General features: G+C 46.3%; 1 protein-coding gene across 2 annotated transcripts in view; it reads left to right on the forward strand.

The window, feature by feature from the left end:
- Positions 1 to 23772, forward strand: part of TRIM33 (tripartite motif containing 33) — a 695715-nt gene that overhangs the window by 86615 nt on the left and 585328 nt on the right. For both annotated transcript variants that reach the window (XM_085652097.1, XM_085652090.1), the window contains exons 7-8: positions 1123 to 1269; positions 17969 to 18086. In XM_085652097.1, coding sequence (XP_085508223.1) covers positions 1123 to 1269; positions 17969 to 18086 — 265 coding nt within the window. The remainder of the gene's footprint in view (positions 1 to 1122; positions 1270 to 17968; positions 18087 to 23772) is intronic.

The raw sequence follows: 23772 nt of genomic DNA on the forward strand, positions 1-23772 counted from the left end.
TGTACAGTTATTCTGACGCCAATCCCGCAGTGTATGCTGTCTAAACGCGCAAAACCTATATAGGTATATAGGGACTACACAACAATATGTTGGTCTTAAAATAAAATAGAAACAGAGCTTGTTTCTATAAAATTGACGTGGAGCTCCTATTTGAGTGGTGTCCATTATTGGTCAATGTTGTGCAATAAATGTCACACTCATCTGTGTTTAGGCCTAAGGCTGCTCGCCCACACTACCACGTATAGAGCTCTTTGGGTTTTACATTTATCCCTGTACACTTTAGGGGAACCCCTGGACACTGTGCACGGTATAACCTCCTACTGGCATACTATATACAAAGCCAGCTTCCTGCAGCATGGCTTCTTATTTTTTGTGGCATATTCTTTCTCTAAAGATAATACAAGTTTAACCATCACCCCACCTTGCAGAGACCAGTCCTATAAGCTTTGCTGATGCTTGCTCTTATTTTTTTTACAAAATAGGAAACTTAATAGCTTTTAGAGAAACTTTAATGTTTTTGCAGTGTTTTCACTTTTAATGTAAATAGCGTTTCTTATAAGCTATTTGATTGTTTCTAAGCTATTTTTTCACTTTTTGCATTTTGTAGATATTTTGCTGCTACCACCCAGACATTCTTAATTATGTTCAAAGTTTACTTACTGCTTTTACCTCTCCTTTGATGCATATTTTTTTTGTTTTCTATTTGTTTTTGTTTGATGCAAGCTGTAACAAATTAGCCCATTCGTTGAATATGCGTAAATGTTTCACCTTAAGACAGTGCCATTGTCTTCAGCTTTTCTTTCAAGGGGTGCCTGCTGCAAGGCTGTTTTTTGCAATGCAGCATTCCAGTTCTTAAAATTCTCTAGCCCATTAGCTAAGCTTAATGGAGTTACCCCAGATAAATGTTGATAAAACACATTCTAAACTTTGATGGACGCGCCTTCTTTAGCCTTCTTAAGTATAGATGCTCATTCTTTCTTTGTACACTGAACTTAGATGATTAGCTAGTCCGTTTCATACTTGGATTAACTCTGTAAAAATAGTTTAATTACATTTTAGACTGTAAAGAATAGTTTTGAGAAATAAGAGGCATGATAACATTTTGAATATTTGTTTATTTAGAATGTTACAAAGGAGAGACAGATGAAATTAGTACAGCATCAAAATGACATCACCGGACTCTCACGGCAAGTAAAGCATGTGATGAACTTCACAAATTGGGCCATTGCAAGTGGAAGCAGTACAGCTTTACTGTACAGCAAACGATTGGTAAGCATCTCATATTTGAAGAATACAATATTTTATATTGGCTATTTAATTTTTTTTTTTTAATACTTTTTGGGATATTTTCTTGTGAAAACTGTAACTTTCTAGGAAGTTGAGGCAATAAGTAAAACAGCAGTGTAACTGCTGTCAAGCAGTGTATTTGTAGAACTCACCTGTTTACTGACGGGTAGCTTGTGAAAAACTTGTTAAAGATGCATATTGCCTAAAACCTATGATTTTCTAATTTTGACTTTGTGAAAGAAAGGAACAGCATTCTTGGATTATAGAAAATACAATTCATTAGTTGCATGGATTATTTTATGTTCCAAGTAACATTCAAGGTTGCTATGTTTCTGACTTCAGAAAACCAGTTTGACTAGTGACTTAATATTCTGCCAATGGCTGAATGCCCCACACTCCTAGATAATTGCTTTCATTCACATCTACTCTGGGCACGTGAGATGGTTTTCTCAGAACGTTGGCTTCCTAAGGAAAAAAATACTTTACTTCCTGATCTTCTTGACACCTCTCTTTAAAGGGCAGATTATTTGAGCAGAGCTTTGAAGAGCGCCTAAAAAAGGTTTGTGTTTTGATCCTGGAGGAGCCCGAAGAAGTTGGCTTTCGGGGGAGATGGGTGAAGGAAACTTGGGCAAAGATTCACTGTTTTGCAGCGTGAATCTTTCTGGATTCACTATGCTGTGCATTATTCCGCGATCTGGTGGTTGGGTCCAGATTCGTAGTCTTTTTTTTTTTGTTTTGTTGAGTAGCCCAGGTGGGCGTCGACATCCCACCATTTGGTGTACCTCTCGTGACGTCGTGCTTCCTGTGGAAGTCCCACCTTGGTGCGCCATCTTCAGATTCTTTTTTCCGCCGTTGGGTCTGGATCGTCATCGAGAAGCTCCAGAGTTTTAACGAAGGAAGAAGAAAAATACACGAGTTTCATCGAAGGAGAATTTATAGAAGACTACAGAGAGGAAGAGCATACAGCCGGGACGACGAAGGAGGAGGAGATCCTCAATCTTCGACGCCCATCGGAAAATGCGCACTCAGACTCTGAGCGCAATGGACAAGACACCCTTTAAATTCTGCCGTAACTGCCACCACAAATACGCGCAGAAGGACCTACATCCGGTCTGCAACCTTTGCCTGCTGATCGACCACGAGAGCAAGGACTGCAACGCCTGTTCCGCCTTCACGCCGAAGACACTCCGGGTGAGAGAAAGGCAGAGGAGAGCCAACTTCAACATGGAAGGCAAGGGTAATGCCCCGTCGCTGTACGAACTGGGCCTCTCCACCGACGATTAAGACAACATCGCAGAGGGACCTGATGTCTTCACGGTCGCAGAGACCGATAAGATAACGCATGACAAGGTAGGAGACACGTCGAGTACGAAACCCCCGAAAGGGCCCCGAAAATCTGAGAGTGACTCTCGAAAAACAGAGTCAAAGTCCTCGAAAGGAACACCGGCGCCGAAAATTTCGACGACAGCGAGTGGATCCAAGGACGAAAGGCCCAGCGGATCCTTCGAGAAGGACTCGCAGGTGCCGAAGGCCGGCGAGAAACAGAGTTCGTCGAAGCAGGCCCACGAGGTGGGGCGTTCGGAGACAAAGGACAAGGCCACGTCGACGCAAGCTCCGTCGAAAAGACCAGCGTTCGACGCCGAACATGCCTCCGAAATGGAGAAGAAAAAGAGAAGGCTCGAGGCGGAGATGGAGAGCATCCTTCAGAGGACGAAGGAGTTCGATGAGAAAATTCAAAATCTCAACGAAACCGTTGACGGATGTCATCGAGATCGAAGAACAGGAAGAGTTTGACGCCGCAGAGCAGTCGAGAGATCCTGAAGAAGAGGAAGAAGACCCCTACTATGAGGGAGAAGATGAGGAAGAGGAGCAGCAGTCGATCTACGGCTCAGCACCGTCGACAACACATGAGCTAGAATGGCAGGACATCGATGCCGAAAATCCAGAAGAGCCCATGGAGACCTATCCTTCGAGGCCTTCGCCGCCAGACGACATTGGGACATACAACATGGTCGTCAAGAGCGCTGCAGCAGCTTTTGGCGTGAAATTGGACGAGGAGAAGCCGAAAGCAGATTTTCTACTCTAAACACTGCTCCCCATCCAGACTAGGAGCCAGTTCCTCCCCATGCTCCAAAGCGTAATGAACCAAGGGAAGGAGGCGTTCAAGGACCCAGGAACTTGCAGATCCATCACTCCCAGAACAGAGAAGAAATACAAGCACTCCTCACAGGACCCGCCATATATCAAAGGATCAGTCACGCTGACTCCATCATTGCGTCCACGGCCAGGAAAAGGGCCAATGTACCGGCAACCTCAGGGCCGCCTCCCGACAAGGAGAGCAGAAGTATGGACCTCACCGGGAGAAAGGTTGAGAGAAATGCGGCAATGCACTGGCGCATGGCGAACTCCAATGCCCTACTGAACAGGCACCAGTACCAGCACTGGGACGAGATGGGAGACCTAATCTAACATCTCCCCGAGCAATACCAGCAGAGAGCTTCCCATCTGGTGGAGGAAGGGAAGAATATTGCAAACTCATGCCTTAAGACAGCGTTGGACGGGGCAGAGACATCGAGCAGGCTGATGGCTATAGGAATCACTGAAAGGAGGCAGGCCTGGCTCAGAATTTCAGGATTCAAGCAAGAGGTCCAGAACAACATACTGAACACCCCTTTCAACGGTGAGACGCTGTTCGGTGCTCCGGTGGACGAAAAACTCACCCAACTGAAGAAAGAAAATGAGACGGCAAGGTCCATGAGGACCCTGCAATTCAGAGGGATGAGAAGAGGCACCCCAGCTCGGAGACCCTACGGAAGGGGAGGAAACCAGCCGGGAACGTCACACCAGACATTCCAGCAAGGACAGCAGGGTGAAAGTCACGGCCAGCAGGGACAGCAGAAGCAAAACTGGCAGTACCAGCCTCAAGGCCAGTCCTTTCGCGGTAGGGGAAACGGATGTGGCCAGAGAAGAAGAGGGGGAGACCAACCCTCATCAAAGTGACTTCGCACGGAAGAAAATGATCACCCTCAGTATACCCCGAGGGGTGAAGCACAAAGTAAGCACAGTAAGGGGGGTACACAAACCAAATGCCTACGAGCATGCAACACCAGTAGGCGGAAGACTGGGACTTTACCTTCAACAATGGCAAAAAAAACCCTCAGAAAAATGGATACTTAACGTCATACAGTACGGATACTGCAGAGAGTTGGAAAAAAGACCTCCCAAACAAGAAACCAAAGAGAAGACAACGCTCTGGTCAAGATCTTGCTCAACTCAGAAGAGACGCTACAACTACTCCAAAAGGAGGCCATAGAACCAGTGCCATGCAGAGAAGGGAGTGTACTCAAACTACTTCCTGGTCCCAAAGGAGGACGAAACACTAAGACCCATCCTGGATCTACGATTCCTAAACAAATTCATAAAGACGCAAAAATTCAAAATGACATTGCTACAAGAAGTGCTACCTCCAATACGAGGTGGAGACTTCATGTCCACCGTGGATCTCAAAGATGCCTACCTGCACATCCCGATGAACAGGCGCCACAAAAACCTGTTAAGGTTCAACATCAACCAGGATCATTACCAATTCACAACCCTGGCATTCGGTCTAAAGTCCGCCCCAAGGGTTTTCACAAAATGCCTTGCAGCAGTAGCAGCGTACCTACGGAGGGAAGGGATTCATGTGTATCCTTACCTAGACGACTGGCTAATCAAAGCAAGTACTCGCGACAAGTGCGAGGAACACGCAGAGCGGGTGACAAGAACCCTAACAAACCTGGTGTTCTCGATACACGGGGGGGGGGGGGGGGGGGAGAACAGGTGAAGATCTTCCTGGGGGCGCAGATCAACACCATAAACAAAATGGTCATGCCCAGCGACAGGAGAACAATAGCCATGCTGAAGGAGACGCGTCTCTACCAGAAGGGGTGAGCTCTGACAGTGAGAATAGCGAGCAAGATCATGGGTATGATGGCGTCATGCATTCACCTAGTCCCCAATGTACGCCTACACATGAGACCATTCCAAGAATGGCTGCAACAGCAATGGTCGCAAGCCAACGGAAGTTGGGAGGACCTAGTGGTTGTAACGCACGCTGTGCAAGAAGAGATAACATGGTGGAACAGGGACAACATAACTATAGGGAAGCCCTTGACACCTCCAAGCCCAACTGTGACCATCACCACAGACGCATCCCAGATAGGATGGGGAGCACACATGAGCAAGCTCAGAGTGAGGGGTCTGTGGACTCCAGCGGATGCGGTCAAACATCAACTACCTGGAATTGAAAACCGTACTGCTAGCCCTGAAGGCCTTCCAGAGGAACCTGTACAATCAGAAAGTGTTAATACAAACGGACAACACCACAGCAATGTTCTACATCAACAAGCAGGGAGGAACACAATCGTTTCCCCTATCCAACCTGGCCCAGGAGATCTGGAAATGGGCCATCCCACTCAAAATAGACCTGCTGGCCATACACCTACCAGGAAAGGACAGTGTGGAAGCAGACTGGCTCAGCAGGCAGACTTCAGCATCCCACGAGTGGGAGCTCAATGGGCAGGAAACGCAAAAACTATTCAGAAGGTGGGGAACACAGACAATAGATCTATTTGCAACACACCAGAATGCAAAATGCCAAAACTTCGCATCCAGGCAACCAGAAAAACAATCCCAGGGGAATGCCCTATGGATAAGCTGGTCAAAAACATTTGCCTACGCTTTTTCACCAATACCACTGATACACAGGGTACTCAACAAATGCAGGACCAGCAACATGACGCTGATCCTAGTGGCACCACAGTGGGCAAGACAGACATGGTACTCGCAAATAGTGGAAATGGCGCAGGGGCCCCACACAAATTCGCAAGAATAAAAGACTTGCTCACCATGCAGAACGGAGAGGTTCTACACCCAGAGCCAGAGAGCCTCAGCCTAGCAGCTTGGCTCCTGAGGACTTAGAGTTCGCACACCTTAAGCTACCTCAAAGCACTATGCGAGTGCTACGGGAGGCAAGGAGGCCAACAACACGGAAATTCCATGGGGATAAATGGAAAAGGTTTACAATATGGTGCAGCAGAAATAAGATGCAAAATAAAATGACCAGGGAATCAACGGTGCTTAGATACGTCACACACCTACTAAAGGCTAATCTATGCTCGTCGTCGCTAAGAGTCCACCTAGCGGCGATCGTAGCTTACACACGAGGTGAGACGGGGGGGAAGTTTCTTTACCTCTCGGGTAGTAAAGAGATTCCTCGAAAGGGCAAAAGATTAGCGCCACCTAAAAGAATGCCACCACCAGCATGGAACCTCAACGTAGTCCTTACAGAACTTATGAAGGCGCCCTTTGAGCCCATACACAAGGCCTCTCTACAAATGCTGACAATGAAAACAGCCTTTCTGGTGGCAATAACCTCGCTACGCAGAGTAAGCAAACTGCAAGTGCTAACACTACAGGAACCCTACATCCAAATACACAAGGACAGAGTCGTCATGAGGACGGGCCCACACTTCATGCCAAAGGTGGTGTCCGCATTCCATATGAACCAGACAATTCAAATACCAAGTTTCTTTCAAAACCCAACAACAGGCGCTGAAAGGGCACTACACACTCTAGACGCTAGAAGGGCGGTGATGCACTACATCGAAAGAACAAAGGAGCACAGGAAAACAAAGCAGTTTTTTGTGTCATTCGCAACCAGCTTCCTGGGTAGACCAGTGACTAAGGGCACCATCGCAAGATGGATCGCACTAACGATAAAATTCTGCCACAATCAGGCAGGACAAGAACTATCGGAGGGGGCACTAGCACACTCCACAAGGAAAAAAGGGGCAACAATTGCCTTTCTGGCAAACACGCCCATTCAAGACATATGCCTGGCGGCAACTTGGACTTCAGTGCACACGTTCACTAAGCACTACTGCGTGGACATACAGATGAACAAGGAAGCACAAGTAGGACAAAAGGTGCTTCAACATATATTCAACGACCAATGCTCATCTTCCACCCAGCCGCCACAAAGATAACAAACCGCTACAAAATCTATGCACAGCATAGTGAATCCAGAAAGATTCACGCTGCAAAACGAATAGATTCTTACCTGTCGGTGTAGTTTTGCAGCTTGAAGATCTTTCTGGATTCACTAGCAAACCCACCCACCTCCGCCAGAAAGATGAGGCAGGAGAAGAAGGTGGAAGGACAAACAATAAAAACAACAAGGAGAAATATTGAAATGGAAATTACTAGAACGCCTAGGGTTAAAAAAAAAAAAATAATAGAGAAAGAGGGAAAAATAACCCGAAGATGGCGCACCAAGGTGGGACTTCAGCAGGAAGCACGACGACGTCACGAGAGGTACACCAAATGGTGGGACGTCGACATCCACCTGGGTTACAAAAAACAAACAAAAAAAAAAGACTACGAATCCGGACCCAACCACCAGATCGCGGAATAATGCACAGCATAGTGAATCCAGAAAGATCTTCAAGCTGCAAAACTACACCGACAGGTAAGAAACTATTCGTTATCTTGTGGGAATTGACAGAAGACATTATGGGATTACTATTGTACTAAATTACTATTGGGCACTGAAACTTAATCCTGCAGAGAAGTATGGCAGTGTGCGAAAATTCTACCATCTTTGTTTTAGGGAATTCAGCCAGTCACTAATGATTCAATGTTCTAAAATGCTGCCGCCTCCACACTCCAAGCAGAATGCTGCTGGGGTCAGAAAAAGACTTTGAAGAATGCCTACTGGAAATTTCTTGTCTACGTGAGAAAGGTCTGAAGTGATGTTCTTGTTCCCCTAGAATCACTACTGTGCATAAAGGAGCTTGCTTGTGGTTGCAAGACAAACCAGCAAGACCAATTGTCTGCTTGTGCATTTGGCCTGGTGGCCAAGGAGCAGTCTGTGAAAGTGTTTGGCTTTTAACGCATCAAAATGGAAGATGTATAACTTTACCTACATAGTGTTAAATTTGGAGGATCAAGTTAAGGTGCAATGGCTACCTGAGGAAGATGCAACCTCGCCTAAGATGTTGTTTGGTATTCGAATCATAGGCTCGTAGACAAGGTATTTGACCTTGAGGAGCCCTGTGAAGTTGCAGCTTGCAGCTATGCCTTGGTAATTGATGTTTAGCTCCCAGAATGTTATGTTTGAGGAATGTGAACTGTAGATCACATGCTTTGCATACTCCTGCCATCTAGTGTTGGGTCTGGATGTTTGCACTTTGTTTTCTCCAAAGACTTCTTTCTAGTCATGAGGTAGGCGACCCTTCCTTTTGGTGATTGTGCACATGGGCATCGACTCAATTGTTAGATTTGTTTTTAACCACTGTTGGGTTAGGACGTGAATTAGTGCGCTCTGGTTCTAAACTGTTTCTCGGATTCTACTTGGTGTGCAATCCACTTACCCTAGAAGGTATTGTTATTTGATTTCGTATTCCATTCTCCGCGTATCGTATCGTTCAGAAAAATCTCTTTCCATTGGAAACCTCGCAGAAGGCTGTTGGGCCTAGCCGTGTTGGCCAGCTCGCAATCGATTGATTGGACTCCATTTAAATTCTGTCCTCAATGCCACGCCAAGTACCCGTGCACCGACTTGCACGAAGTGTGCAACTTGTGCCTCTACCCGGAGCACGACGAACAAGACAACGACGTGTGCAGATCCTTCCGATCCAAGGAGACGCTCCGTGACCGTCGGGCTCGACGTCACAAAATGCAACAACACAGCAGCTCCTCTCTGGATCTCTTCGGAGAAGAAGCCGACTCCGACATGGACGAAGACATCCTGCAGGGTCAGCACCGTGAGCACTGATCCTCCCCTGCTCCAAACTCTACCTCTGCCCAAGAAAAAGCCTCTGGTTTCTCCTCTGCCTTCGGGCCAAGGTCAGCACCAAGACCATGTTTCCAACGCCCCGCCTTCGGCCCCAGCACCGAAACAAATATTAAAGCCTTCCGGTTCGGGATTGAGTCGGCCGCATACGGGCAGTGAGCTGAAACAATTGCCACCGAAGCACGTTTTGGTAACAATCCCTACGCTACCGAAACTGAAATAATCTTCGGATTTGAAAGCTTTGACGCTGAAAACATCGGCTCCAAAAATATTGGCGCCAAAACAAAAAAAAACACTCCTACTCCATCAAAGAAGCAAGGTTTCGATGCCCCGCCTTCAAACCCGGACCCGAAACAAAAGGAACTAGTAATCCATCCCAAAGCTGGACATATTCATGCAAAATTGCGATTAAAATGCTAGACAGAAACTGAGGACGCTTAACACATTCCTCTTAAGAGAAAACATGCTGGTACTAATCCCTCTCCTCCTCTATCACCTCCTACCCCACCTAACCCTAATTTAATAATAACGCCTACAAATTCACCACCACCACAATCACTTGACAATCAGGATGATGGGGATGGGGGAGACGATAATAGTCCTGATCCATTGCACGATTATAACACAGTTCCAAACGCAGATATCGATCCAGACTTGTACCCTACAAAACCTTCTCCACCTGATGATAATGTAGGGTATATAGAGTTAATAAATAGGGCTGCTGAATAGCATGAAGTTCAGCTTCATAAAGAGTCCCTTGAGGGGGATTTTCTCTTTGAAACACTAAGCTCTTCCCAGAGATCCACTCGTACACTGCCTATGCTTGAGGGCATGCTTAAACACGTGGACGATATTTTTAAAGATCCAGTTCGTGCAAGAATTCTTACACCAAGGGTAGATAAAAATTATAAATCTGCACCAACAGATCCAGTTTATATCAAGGGTCAATTACCATTAGATTCCTTTGTGGTTTCTTATGCCCGTAAACGGGCAAACTCACAAACCCCTGGGGGGGATTCCCCTCCTCCAGACAAAGAATCTAAACTAATAGATGGCTCCGGAAAAAGAGTAGCTGCACAGGCAGACAACCACTGGCGTATTGCCAATACCCAGGCTCTCTTGGCTAGATACGACAGTGCATTATGATGAATTAGAACAATTGCTCCAATTTCTACCTGATTAACATAAGGCTAAGGCATACAACCTAATTCAGGAAGGGAAACTAATTTCAAACACTTCTATTAGATGCGGCTGACACGGCCGCTCGTGCAATGAACACCAGTGTCTTGCTAAGAAGGCATGCTTGGCTGAGAATTTCAAGGTTTAAACCCAAAGTCCAAGCTTCTATCTTAAATCTACCATTTGATAAAGAGCGTCTTGTTGGTCCTGTGGTGGACACTTCCTTAGAGAAGATGAATGACACACGTTGCAAAATCTATGGGAGCCCTACAGTCCCCATCCAATTGTGGTTCTTTTTGTCGCTCCATCTTCAGGGGAGGCTCCAAAAGCATATCTACAGACAACACCTCAACATCATATAGAGGCAACAGTCAGCGACACTCTTCGAGAGGTTACTTTCGAGGCAGATTTAGGTGCAATAATGGCTAGGGAAGAGGTAAAGATTCCACACCCGCACCTCCTCCTCAACAAACAGTGACTTGCCTCCTCTTCCCACCGATCACTCCACACCAGTCGGGGGAAGTCTCTCAATTCATCCCCGTCTGGCTTACAATAAATTCAGACAGATGGGTCCTAGGAATTATCCAATCTGCTTATTGCCTGGAGCTTACCAGCAATCCCCCAAACATTCCTCCACATTCACACAAAATGTCACCAGAGCATCGACACCTCCTCAAACAGGAGATTCACACTCTTGTGCAAATTAGAGGTATAGAGCCCGTACCTTTACAATATCAAGGATCCGGCGTGTACTTCCTATACTTTTTAATATCCATAAAGGACGGCTCTCTCAGGCCTATACTGGACCTCAGAGAGTTAAATCAATATATTCACTCAGATCACTTTCACATGGTGACACTTCAACAAGTGCTCCCACTCCTACAGCAAGGTGACTGAGGGGCAGATTTACAAGCCCCTTGTGACACTTTTAAGCTGCCGTTGCGTCACTTCTGTGATGCAGCAGCGGTGTAAACCATGCGCCACGTTGCGCCTTATTTACAATGCAACGCATCTTGGGAGATGTGTCACATTGTAAAGCCCTGCGTCACATGAAACCTTCGTTAGGTTTCATGTGGGCGTTCCTGTGTAGGGTGGGCGTTCTGTCGCAGGAACGCCTCGTAAAAGTGACACAGTGAAATCTACAAGATTTCACTGAGTCACTTTTCCGTCCAAGGTTTGTGGAGTCCAATGCAAAAGCAATTTCATATAAATCCTCTAGAGCTGCTAGCAGTATTTCTAGCGCTCAAATCCTTCCAGACTCACCTTGCAGGCAAAACTGTCCTGATAGGCACGACAACATGACAGCCTTGTAATACATACAGAAAGTGGGAGGAAGGCACACTCTCTCCAGCTGTCAAGTCTTGCACAAGCCATTTGGAGGTGGGCCATACATCACAAATTTTATCTCCTTGCAGAACACCTCCCAGGAGTAAAAAATCGGATCACAGATCTTCTCAACAGTCAGAGACAACAGATTCACTAGTGGGAACTTCACCCTCAGGTTCTCCTCCCATTCTTTCAAATGTGGGGTTTTCTACAAATAGATCTCTTCGCAACACACCAAAACACAAAATGCCCAAACTTCGCCTCCAGGTATCCACACCCATTGTCAAAAGGCAATGCACTATGCTTTTCCGTCTCTCCCACTCATTCCACTAGTGGTTTGGAAGCTCAGGCAAACTCCCCTCACACTGATCCTAATAGCGCCCACATGGGACTGTCAACCTTGGTTCACTACCCTGTTGGAGCTCTCAGTAGTTCCTCATCAAAAACGACATCTCACACCCAGTCTACTCACACAGAGCCATGGTGAGGTAAGAGATCTACATCCCAAAGATCTCAACCTAGCGATCTGGCACCTGAAATCCTAGAGTTTGGCTATCTGAACCGTCCACCAGACTGTATAAATATCATTAAAGAGGCCAGAAGACCTACTACAAGGGCTTGCTACGCAGATAAATGGAAGCGGTTTATTATATATTGAAATAACATATCAACCTGTTAGATGCTTCCATTCAAAATATCATTTGCTATTTACTACACTTAACAACAGTCAGGAAAGCTTACACATTCACATGCTTACATATTGCTGCAATAGCTGCATACCTTCAAAATAGACAGCATCTGTCCCTTTTCAGAGTACCCGTTATCAAGGCTTTTATTGTATGGTCTCAAAAGAGTTATTCCACCAAGACTTCCACCTGCTCCAGTGTGGAATCTTAACATTTTCTGTGCCAGACTAATGGGTTTACCCTTCGAGCCATTGCTCAAATGTGAACTGCAATTTCTCACTTGGGAAGTTTCTTTCCTTTTTGCTAATTTCATTGAGGAGAGTGGGTGAGCTTCAGGTACTAACCATAGAGGAGCCATTTTGTCGAGTCCACCAAAACAAAGTGGTCATTCGCACTAACCCCAAATTCCTACCCAAAGTGGTATCTACCTTTCTACCTTTCACATCAATCAATCTGTCGAGTTGCCTGTGTTCTTTCCTCCACCAGATTCAGTGGCAGAACGAGCTCTACACACATTAAATGTTAAACAAGCATTATTGTATTGTATAGAAAGAACAAAACCATTTTATAATACTAAAGAGTTCTTTGTGGCTTTTGGTCCACCACACAAAGGCAATCCTATTTCTAAATCTGGTATTGCTCAGTGGATAGTTAAGTGTATTCAAACATGCTAAAGCAAAGAGGACTTTACCAATACCCCCTAGGGTGCATTCCACCCGCAAACTAGGGGCTACTATGGCTTTCTTAGGAAACATCCCCATAGCTGACATCTGTAAAGTTGCAACATGGTCACACCGCGCACATTCACCAAACACAATTGTGTAGATGTGTTAGCGAGACAGCAAGCACATGTAGGCCAATCAGTACTTAAAACACTCTTTCAGACAACTGCAACAGCTATAGGTTAGCCACCGCTTTGGGAGAATACTGCAGTATAGTCTATGCAAAGCATGTGATCTACAGCTCACATGCTTTGAACAAATAATTTTACTTACCCAGTAAGTATCTGTTCTTGGCATGTAGAGCTGTAGATTCACATGCGCCCACCTGGGTTCCAATACCTGTTGCAGTTTTCTCTTACTTTATATACACATACGCATGGACATCTCTATTCTACTCTTATTAACTCCATTCTCACCCTCTAAGGGAAAATAATCTAATAATGGAATGTATGCCCATGTGCACTATTACCGAAAGGAGGAGTCCCCTACCTCGTGACTGGAAAGACTTCTTCGAAGAAAAACAAAGTGCAAACATCCAGACCCAACACTAGATGGCAGGAGTATGCATAGCATGTGAATCTACAGCTCTACATGACAAGAACAGATGCTTACTGGGTAAGGAACATTATCCTTTTCTGTGCTAAATGGCAAGAATGGGAACAGAAAAGGCACCAGTGTGTGCCAGATGTCACAGCCTCTGAAGTTCTAATTGGAAGGAATGTTCTTGTTCTGAGTTTCTGATCAATATTTCTGACATGAGGTTCCCCACGTTAGAAAACTCCCCGGACACCAGACATTTTCTTGCAATGTTTCCTCACTCCCCTAGGTGGTGCCATTCGGCACAACAGTGGCTCCATACCACTGTGGAAGGGAGAGTGGAGCCAGAGAAAAGCTGAAACCCTGCATGGTGGCTTCAGTCCTTTTCTTTCTTCGTCTTCTGATGCGTATCCATAGCACTGCTCCCCAATTCACCTGTCTACCAATGACTTCTAAAAATGAAATTCAGTCTCCTAGGGAACTATATTCCTACCTAAAACTACAGGTTTGAAACTATGCCATGACTTTAAAAAAACAGATGTAAGTCACAGACCTGCACAAAGTGTCTCTCTAGTGCAGGGGTCTCTAACATTTTCTGTAACAAGAGCTACTTCTGTTCAGTGAAATTCATCCTGAGCTACCAATACTAGTGATCTAAAAGTGAACACCTTATCCAAGATTGTCAGCAATAATGTAAAAAAGGCATTGACAATGCGAACTGAAATATTGCATGGGTACTACATACAAACCATAGATGCAATCCCCCTGGCACCCAGGTATATATCTGAGTAATCTCTACAACTCAAATAATGGCTTTAAACCAATTTTGAACATTCAGCTATTTTTCTCCAAAAATCAATTTGAGTTCAGAAAATACACACATTTACGTCTCGAATAAATGCTTTTTACTTTTAGTATGTGTAGAGCAACTCGACCAAGCAAAAGCTTCCATAGTAGTAGGCTGGGCTGCACACAGAAGAGCTATTCACCGTTAGATGGAGAGCTACTGGTAGCTCACGAGCTACTCGGTGGAGACTGCTCAGGACACGATTTGAAGTTGCGCAATAAGTATTCCCCTTATGGACCCAAAGGCAGTCAGGTGTCAAGAGAAGTTGTACATTGTGAAACATGAGAAATCAAGACCGTTGTAATTCCACTCCAGGTCATGGACAAAGGCTCATTCTCACTCCTGAAGCTTACCAGAGGACATTGTTGCAGAAGTCCTCTGGCAAGTCTAAATCGAAGTCTAAGCAACAAAATAAAAAACAAAGTGAGATTTGACCATATCTTGCCACTCCATGAACAAGGAGAGCATAATGGTATTAGTGTCAGTCGATCCCTGTCTGGGTTCCTGGTCGCGAAGCAGATTCCCCAACTGATCCAGGTGTGCCATGATTTTCCTGGGCCATTAGCAACACAGATGCAAATTGAGGCATTCACAGAGGCCATGCTGCAGATTTTTAGTCTACTTTTGGCTGTCTCCGGCATGTCTTCAGGCAGCAAAGAATTGCAGTGGCCTCCATTTAAAATTCTGTTGTATGGTCTTTTCCCAGTGCTATCTGACCTGTTAGACTGGTTCCAGGTCCCGCACTGTGAGAAAGTGCCCTCTAACTTGCATGGTATGCCTCCACTTTTTGCTGAACTGCGGATGTGCTTTGACTGTGTGCGCCCCGGGCTCCTGCCAATCAGGTACCCAAAGCCTATGTTCTTTCCCTAAACCTGCATTGAAAACCAAACCCAATTGGCTTCTCTGGCCACAAGTCAGCCCCTGGTAAATGGTACCCAGGGCACGGTGACCAGGGAAGGCCTTTAAGGTCTACAGCACTTATTGTGCCCCCCTTAGAGGCCCTCTACCATTACACTCACACACTGCCTTTCGGGCTGCGTGGCTTGGTGCAGAAAAAAGTGAAGTCAACATGGCACACATAGAACAGTCACCCCTCTAGCTGGGTGTCCTATACCAGTGTTAAGGGTACAGGTGCATGAGCCCTGTACCCCTAATGTTTCTATGTCCATTCTTAGACATTGTAAGTGCAGTGCTGCCATTCAGAGTATATGGGGCTGGGAGTTTGTCATTACGAACTCCACAGCACCATAATGGCTACCTTGAAAACTAAAGCTTGGTATATAACTTCTCAGTACATTAAACCCACACTGATGCCAGTGTGGGATTTAACGAAAAAGGCACACAGAGTATCTTAGAGATGCCCCCTGAAAAACAAACTACCATTAGTGTCCAGGCTGAGTGGCTGCTTTTAGCTTCCACCACCAGACATGTTTCTGGACCCCTGGGTCGAGAGCCTGCTACTCTCTGGGGCCTGAAACAATGCACATTCTGGGATGAGGTCCCAAGCCTCCATTTCCAGGATGGGCAGGGTCCACGAAGGGGAAGCTTCAAAGGCTTGCCACCTTTGTGAGCTTCCCCAGGCCACTTACTGCTTTCAGCAACTGGTCCCCAGTGGTTCTGACCCCCACTTTGGGCGGGAGAACTGGCAGGAAAAACAAGTGAGGAAGAGAGGTGTGCCCACCTTTGCCAACTCCACCCCTCAGGTGGTGGAGGCAAGGTGAAGCACAACTCTGTCCCTGCCGTCTTGCAGATGGGGGGGGGGGGGGGGGGACGACGGGACCCAGCCAACCAGGGAAAGGCTTATGCCCCCCCTTCCACTGGAGGGTAGCATAATAGGGGGTGTACTCAAGCAAAATCCTGGTGTGTCCTGCAGCCAGCAACCTCGAGAAACCCGGAGGACAAGCCTGCCTTCAATCCCAAAGACTCTCTCCCGTGAACACCGGATTTGTTAAAAAAAAAACAGACTCCAGCTCTGCAAGTACACACGAGTATGCACCACTCTGCACCCGAGTTTGAGTGGCCCAACACCAAGAGGAGGTCTCCCCGGTGATCATGACCCAAGATCCGGTGACCCCTGACCTTCCTCAAGCCTCCAGCCGACTCCTGCAGCCACAAAGCTGCCCATTAAAAGCTACAGGGCTTTCGACACCAAAAGTGCACTCTGCACCCGGCCGCCCTAGTGCAGCTGAGGGTGCATCTTTTGTGCTGGCCTAAACCCCCATTTACCCTGAGCTTAAGTCCAGGAGCTTTGCTCCCACAACCCAGTGTCCTGCTAGTCAGCAGCCACCAACCAGAGGCCCCCTATCCCCCATTAGATAACATTGGGCCTCAGAACTCTGCACCCGGCCGCCCTAGAGCCGCTGAGAGTGTAATATGAGTGCATCCTTGACCCGGGGGGACCCCTGAATCTAACCCCAGAAAACCAACTTCCACAACAAAGTACTTACCTTTGAACCGATAACATTATTTTCTTCCATAAGATAACATTGACTGTTTTTCTATGAAAAGTGTGGAGTTGGAAAATCTAAAAAATACCTTTACAACTGTACTAAATAACAAACATTTTTACTTACCTATTTACAGGAAATGTTAGTGTCATTGTGTAAGAAAAGCAATCCGGAAGTAATGTACTGGTCATTTTACTGAAAAGCCCATTCAAAGTATATATACTGTATTTCCAAAGCATTGCATTTCTCGGTAACAGTACTGTAAATCAAAACAAAGTGCATATACAATTACAATCCAAACTTACAACTGTATATTTACTGCAAAGTATTTATCACTTACCTGTACCAGGCTGCTTGGTTCTAGGAAATAAAATAACAAAGAATATTTTTATTCAAAAACAATTGGTCTGAAGTTCAGTCTTGGAGTGTGTGAAATATTTGCTGACTTGAGTGTGTACAACAAATGCTAAACACTGTCCTCTAATAAAGCCTTACTGCTCAACCACACCACCACAAATGGAGAGTGTGGTGCTATCTACTTTACCTCTGCCAACCTTTTAGGTTCCACTGGACGCTGTGCACACTATACCTCACTTTGGTATAGTATATACAGAGCCAGCTTCCTACACGTACCAACTCTGGGACATATGCATAGGCTTGCTCCAGAATCTGTGCCTGGCCTGTACCAACACCACTGGAAGAGTGTCTGCCAATGATTCAGATGTCTGACCCCAAACCGACTTCAGCCTCATCTTGACTGATTTAGGCCTCCTAAATAAATGTTTTCAATTTGCAAATTGATAAACTTGCTTTCTTTGGTTTCCATTATATACTTTTTCATTGTTCAACTTTGTCTGGATGGAACCAACTTTAAGTCCTTCTATAAGTTGGATTGTTTATTCAGAGTTAATTATTCCACATCAGATACCAACAAAACCCAGAATCATTCGTACGTTAGTTTGTGGATACATATATGCTTAAATGCAAAATATTAGGTTTAGTGCAGCCTATCAAAGTAAGAGTAAGAAAGAAGAGATTTTTTTGCTCTCTGGTGCTTTGTTTGACATACACCTACCTTGATATTTTTTTCAATTTTCTTTTAGATAACGTTCCAGTTACGACATATTTTGAAGGCACGATGTGACCCTGTGCCAGCTGCTAATGGAGCAATACGTTTCCATTGTGATCCTACATTTTGGGCCAAGAATGTAGTTAATTTAGGTGAGTCAGATTGAGATAAATTTTTGTTGATATTTGTGGTTTCTGCCAATAAATCTACTTTGAAAAATTATTCCTTGATGACAATCTCATTACCTACCCAAGGGTATTCTTGAGGGAGTGGCTCATCAACTCTCAAAAAGTGTGCTTTTTGCCTCCAAGCATATATGGAAAGCCAGAAAGCTCTTAGTGGGGGTTAATTATCCTGGGAAAATCCCAGGCCTGGTGATCTTGGATATGAAAAAATAAAATAGTTCTGACGATTGCATTTTAGCAGTCTAGGTTAAAAATGCATGGTAATACGTAGTTGTATCTGCTTCAGCCTAATGTGTCCTTTTCATTACCTAAAACGTTTCATCAAAATGTTCACTTCTTTTCCAGTTAGGCTAAATGGTTGTTTCTAAAACAAAGGAGCATCTAATAAACTAGTGGTCCTTGGACACTCTAGTGCCACTTTGCAAATATATTTTTTAATGATAAACCTGTATGCAATAACCCCTATTCCTTGCTTTAGTACCCGAGTTTTGAAGACCTGTGACTGTCGTATTAAAGACCAGAATTTCAACTTTGGCTCTCATTCGAGATAATCCTCTTATTAGTAAAACATGAATTTATTTTCATTATTGTTGCTTTAATTACATTTTTTTTCTTCATTTACCCGCTTCTGTCATCCATTTAAGAGTGCCAAGTTGGGAGCCCAAAAACATCTACCACTACTATTTAACATCTACTGGTTTTCCCATCAAATGTTTTTAAATTTCGAACATGGTGTTCAGTGGGCTGAATATTTGATTTTTAATACTGCCCATAAATACAGCTCTCTTCCAGGGGATCCTCATCAATAGTCTTAAGCACTAGAACATTCCCGCCCATGCGCGGGACCCCGAAAACACAATCATATATGTGACAAACATATATGTATCTATATATATATATATATATATATATATCAGCAACAGCACCTCCAGGCACAGGAGCCCCAGACCCTTCAGGGCGGCCTCACAACAATGGTCCCGGAGAGACCCATCTTAATGACTTCAATCACGGAGGAACGTGAGGCCCAATACCGGAGTTTAAGCTTTTATTTTGCAAGTACAGCAGCGCAGGAAATTTCATCTCCTCTCCCCTTACGCGTTTCGGCGACCTTTCGCCTTGATCACAGGTAGGAGTCCGTGTTTGCAAAGTGCATTAGTGCGCGCTTTTTAAATTAAGTCATGTGACAGTTTGCTGTACACTTCAGATATTACATCACTGTATTTAGACACTTATTTACCCATGTCTTCTTCCATTAATTATTAGCTATACATATATTACAATTTTTTTTTTTTTCAGAAAGACACATATGTCATCAGTGATGTAATATCTGACGTCATCAGCAGAGGATTGCGGTCGCTTGAGTTATAGTTGCCTGCACTAACTATAACGGGGGAATTTCAATGGTTTTTCACGAGTGAAATGTCCAGCTAACTATAACATGTGTGAAACCTATGGTTTTTTAAGTGAATTTGCAAGGTTTTTTAAATGCTAATTACTAACTATAACGTGTGTGAAACCTATGGTTTTTTCAGTGAATTTGTACGTTTTTTTAAATGCTAAGTTATGTATTTTTTTTAGGCTTTTCACCGTGCGCATACCGTACGCGCGCTGGGGGCGCGCAGTGCGCTTCGCGCACCGCATGCCCACGTTACGCAGTTCGCGGAATTTTTCCGTTTCTACCGTACGCGCACGCTACGCGCACTCCGCGATTTTTCGAAACAAAATTAAAAGAAATTTTAGCCCTTGGGGGTCCTTCTGGGACCCCCTGACAAAGGCTAGGGGGTCAGGAATTGTCCACCCTGCCCCCTTTTCACGTTCTCCACCTTTGTTTTTCACCCCCTCAGACTGCGAGAGACAAAATGGCGGCCGACACTTCCTGGTTTTGACCGATTCGAATGTTTACTAAGATCTAACAACCAATCAGAATCGCGCTCGCGCACGGCAGCGTGCGTGTACGGTAAGTTTTACCGTACACGCACGGTGCGCGCTTATAGATACATATATATATATATATATATATGTGTGTATATATATATGTATATATATATGTATATATATATATGTATATATATATATATATATATGTTCGAGGCATGTGGGCTGCTGAATTCATATCTGTGCATAGATCGCCGCCTAGTGTTGGGTCCGGATGTTTGCACGTTGTTGTCCTGGAAGAGTCTTCGAAGTATCCTGAGATAGGTGACTCCTCCCCTGGACTACAGTGCGCATGGGCATCCTCTCCATCCTCAGATTGTTTTTTTCCGCCATTCGGTTCGGATGTGCTTATCTTGACTCAAGTTAGGAAAATCTAGTTTCAGGCCAAAAGGCCTTTAGTTTTCGACGGTACTGTTCCCGATCGGTATCGACAGTTTACAGGCTAGTTTACTAATTTAAACAACTTTCCGGATCCATTAAATCCGAACATCGACCGAACTTCGACGATGGAATCGAGGACCCCATTCAAGCGGTGTCCTGTTTGCCACGCCAAATACCCCCATATCGACGTCCACCCGGTGTGCAACAAATGCCTCTCACCGGATCATGACGAATCAAAATGCATGGCCTGTGCCCGATTCCGATCCAAGAAGACTCTACGGAATCGACGAGCCGCGAGACTTGAAGCGCAGCAAGCGGCACCGGCCCCAACCAACATCTTCAGCACCGAAGAGAAGATGTCGAAAGCGTGGAAAATATGCCCTCCAGTCCTACTTCCGAACACGGTTCCCGAGCGGAAGATGTCGATGAACGAGCTTTTTCACAGGGAAGAAGCCGACGATGAGGTAGGAGACTACGACGAGGCCTTAGGGGCCGAAGAAGGTAGCTCCGGCGAGGAGCAAGGCCTACCCGTCCAAATAGAGGATATCCCAGTGAATCCGACAACGGCTCCGGTCGAGGGATCGCCTTCGGGCCTTACCCAAGACCAATCCCGCAGTTCCTCGGCCCCGCCCTCTGGCCCGGCCACGGACATTCAGCGAGAGCCATTGTTACCAAAGAAGACTGGTTTCCCTACTACAAAACCGAAACCAATCATCACTCCGGTTCAACAGAAACCAAAAGTGAAACTGACACTGGTCGGCTCGAGGACCTCCACACCTTCGACGCCAGCCAAACCCGTCGGCTCCGACCGCACCAAAAGGGACTTCGGTGCCGCACTCACTGCAGCAGATGTCGGCGCTGACCCGAAAAGAAAATCCACCGGTGCCGTCAAAGCGCCAAGGCCCCCGGCACAGAAACAATCGGCACCAGCCATCAAGGTGAAAATGGCCACTGCATCGCTATCCACCTCGAAGACAGCGACTAAGGTACATTCATAGACGCCGTCGACGGCTCCTACCCCTCCTCGGCTCGATGACCCGGTGTCTCCGAAGACGTCCACACCTGCCTCTACGGAACCTCTCGGCGCCAAAGAACCGTCGGCGTTCCAGGTGCAACAGGTGGCAGCATCCTTGCAACGGATCAGGGAAAAGGCAGCCCTCCAGACCTCGTCGGGCTCAGAACCGAAACGGGCACAGAAGGCACCTTCGGCACCGGCCAATATCACCTTTGGGTTGCCGCCACCCACGGCGCCAAAGATGTTCGAAATCAGAACCCGCGTTACCCAGACAAGGTCCCCATGTACCGAACACTCTACTACTGGGACATCACCGTCCTACTTCATCGACGCCGACACCGGCAGGCTTATGCTCCGAAAGCGAAAGATCACTTCGGGGCACGCTCTGGACTCTTATAGGATTCCACTGAAACAAAAAATGCCGGCGGAATCGGAACCAGTTCTTTATGAACGCATCCACACTCCTTACACAGATCCATCATTCTCTCCAACGCACTCCGATCCCGATGCGCTGGAGGACTACATGGGTGACAACACCACCTACCCCGAAGACATGGACCCTGAGGGCCAGCAAGACCCTGATCAGGTCTGGGATGACCCAGTGGAGCCAGGTGCCGCTCTGGATACACAGGACACACAACTTTATGGCGCAAAAACGTCCCCCACAGAGGACACTGCTGCAGTCAACGCCCTCATCGAACGTGCCGCAGCCAATCATGGAGTGCAACTCCACTCAGACACTATCGAGGATGATTTCTTGGTGGACACCTTCGCATCCTCCGAGAGGACTGTAAAAACTCTTCCCATGTTAAAAGGTGTCCTCAAGCCAGCAAAGGACATTTTCAAAGAGACCACAAGGGCACGAGTGATAAACCCCAGGATCGAGAAAAAATACAAACCCGCACCTGGGGACCCCACGTACATTAGGAGCCAATTGCCTCTGGACTCCATTGTGGTTGCCAATGCTCGCAAACAGGCACACTCGCAGTCAACTGGTGATGCTCCTCCCCCGGACAAAGAGTCCAAGGTTCTAGAGACCTCCGGAAAACGAATTGCAGCCCAGGCAGCAAACATATGGCGAATCGCCAATACACAGGCCCGCCTAGCTCGCTACGACCGCTCACACTATGACACGTTAGAGACCCTACTCCAACACCTGCCAGACGAATACAAAGAGGCAGCGGAGCTCCTCATCAGGGAGGGACAACTGCTCACAAACGCATCCATCAAGTGTGCACTAGATGCTGCAGACACTGCTGCTCGGGCACTAAACACCAGCGTCATGCTACGCCGACACGCCTGGTTACGAATCTCCGGATTCAAACCTGAAGTCCAAAATAACATCCTCAATCAACCGGTCAACCCCGACTACTTATTTGGACCGGAGGTTGACGCCACCTTAGAAAAGATAAAAAAAGACACAGACACTGCGAAGTCAATGGGGGCTCAGCAAACGCAGACATTTCGTAGTGGCTCCTTTCGTCGCCCCGGAAACAGAGGTGCAGGGAGAGGACAGGGGGCACAGCAAACCTACAATAAAGGGGGCACACAGAGTTCCTACGATAAAAACACCCGAGGGGGATATCGTGGTTCCAGCACCAAGGGCAGAGGACGTGGTTACGGCAATACCAGGTCCTCCCCTAAGAACAAACAGTGACGCCCTCTCCCTTCCCCCCGACCACATAACACCTGTCGGGGGGAGACTCCAGCGGTTCCTGTCCACGTGGGATTCCATCACCACAGACAGGTGGGTGAAAGATGTTATCCAACACGGTTACTGTCTCGAGCTAACCTCCACTCCACCCACCATACCGCCAAGACACCGTCCTATGTCCTCAGAGCACTTACAGCAGGAAGTGCTAAGTATGCTGCAAAAAGGCGCAATAGAGGCCGTGCCCATACACCAGCAAGGGACAGGCGTGTACTCTCTGTACTTCTTGATACCAAAAAAGGACGGGTCACTCAGACCTATCCTAGACCTGAGACCCCTCAACCAATACATTCTCTCGGAACATTTTCACATGCTCACCCTGCAGCAGGTTCTCCCGCTCCTCAGACAGGGAGATTTCCTAGCCACGCTAGACCTCAAAGATGCGTATTTCCACATACCCATACATCCATCACACAGAAAATATCTCCGGTTCACCATTCAGGGTCAGCACTATCAATTCAAAGTCCTCCCCTTCGGAGTCACAACAGCACCCAGAGTTTTCACAAAGTGCCTAGCTACCGTGGCTGCACATCTACGGAGGCAACACGTTCACGTCTACCCTTACCTGGACGACTGGCTTGTTCAGGCAAAGTCAGCCCAGCAATGTGCCA

Source organism: Triturus cristatus, chromosome 1_1, assembly GCF_964204655.1.
Source record: "Triturus cristatus chromosome 1_1, aTriCri1.1, whole genome shotgun sequence".
NCBI lineage: Eukaryota > Metazoa > Chordata > Amphibia > Caudata > Salamandridae > Triturus > Triturus cristatus.